We start from the raw sequence: 1617 nt of genomic DNA on the forward strand, positions 1-1617 counted from the left end.
GGTGTCTGAGAGTTCCTACTATAAAGGTTATATTCACCTCCACAGTAAAGTAAATTAGTAAAAATATTGATAATTAGTGATATTTCATGGGTTTGGATTCTAGGTTATGATTGTTAATGAGTCATTAGCAAAGTGATGTTTTGATTCATATAAATCAATAGATATTCTGTGGAAAAATCTGTTTTCAGCAATGATGCTTTAATGGATAATTGTTGATAATACATACAAACACCAGATCAAAATGATACTGGTACCAATAGATTCCCTCACCTTCTACTACTCAATTAAGTAAGAATAATACTGCGGAAAAAAAACGTAACCTAAAGACTGGGTCCTGGCTAACATGGGAACTGCAGGGAAAAAATTAATTTTAAAAAAATATAAAAAGTAGGTCACTATGTCATCTAATGCATGGGACTCTGCCACCCCCAAGCCCTACCTTAGAATACAAAAAACCCCTTACATATATATGGCAGTGTATGGAGCGTAAGACTGATTAAAGGTTGTGAAGACAATCAATTCTTATAATGCAGGGAGATTATGTTCTAGGGCAGGGATTGGGGTGGCAGCCCCACATGGGGGCTTGAAGGGGATTACAGACCCTGCAATAAATGACATAAGGTGTACATCTCATCTTTCTCTATATTTCACCTTACTTGATGGTAGCAGGTTCCCCCCTGCCATGAATACAATGAAAACGCTTTGTATTTCATGGTGGGAGTTATCCCGTTATCTTCTCATTACCCCCCCCCACCCCCCTGCTTCCCTCTCATATCCTCTTCCCCCCTCTTCCTCCTCTGGGTATAGCCCCTAATTAGATATTGTAATGACCTTCATCTTATACATATGCTGAGCAGCTCAAGTATCATATTTTACCCAGCAATTCCCCTGGTCCTTCTATTGTTGGGGGGGGGGGGGGTTGTGGCATAATTACTACATATATTTATATATATAAGTAGTAGAGGGTGACAGGAATCCACTGGCACCAATATCATTACGATTGGGTGTGTGTATCCTGAAAAACTGTTTTGCTGTTGTTGAAAAAAATAAAGGAGTGATGGATAAGATTGACAGAGTACTTTATTTCGCATAGAAGGAAAAAAGCGCAATAACATTAGTAATCATTCTAAACCTTTGAACATACCTACATGCCATGTAGACATTCTAGCTGTCAAAACGAATTACTAAATATTAATAGTTACAAACTGAACATCAATACACAATAGTACTATAACACAGTACCCAAAGAAGCAAGTCACAGCCCAATCGACTTTACCTAAACCTCACACAATACCTATATCCATAACACTTAAAAAAGAAAATCTCTTCCAGAAGTATTAAGTCCACCCACCAACACAGCCTTATCCTGCTCCGTGACTTTACTCTGAGGCTTTTTGGAAAACAAACTCCCCATCTTTGGCTCCTTCTGGCGTCGGAAGAAGAGAGTCAGCTGATTCGGGTAAACAAAGTCATCAAAGAAAACGAGGTTGGGGGAGAGGGGAAACTATTGTTTTTTTATCGTTCGGTCTTGTTTACAGAAAATGGATTTGTGGAAAGGGCTAACTATTTAAGATCATATTTTATTATTCATATTTATATACGCATGTATCTGTCTAT

The 1617-nt window shown here is 38.1% G+C and overlaps 1 protein-coding gene across 1 annotated transcript in view; it reads right to left on the reverse strand.

Moving 5' to 3' along the window:
* LOC119586954 (charged multivesicular body protein 6-A-like) overlaps window positions 1-1497 on the reverse strand; it is a gene marked incomplete in the record, with an annotated part of 10649 nt that extends 9152 nt beyond the window's left edge. The window contains 1 exon segment of the mRNA XM_037935686.1: window positions 1352-1497. Within this exon segment, the coding sequence (XP_037791614.1) occupies window positions 1352-1414 (63 nt within the window).
* Window positions 1498-1617: the final 120 nt, after the last annotated feature.

This window comes from Penaeus monodon, chromosome 22 (assembly GCF_015228065.2).
Source record: "Penaeus monodon isolate SGIC_2016 chromosome 22, NSTDA_Pmon_1, whole genome shotgun sequence".
NCBI classification, from domain to species: Eukaryota; Metazoa; Arthropoda; class Malacostraca; order Decapoda; family Penaeidae; genus Penaeus; species Penaeus monodon.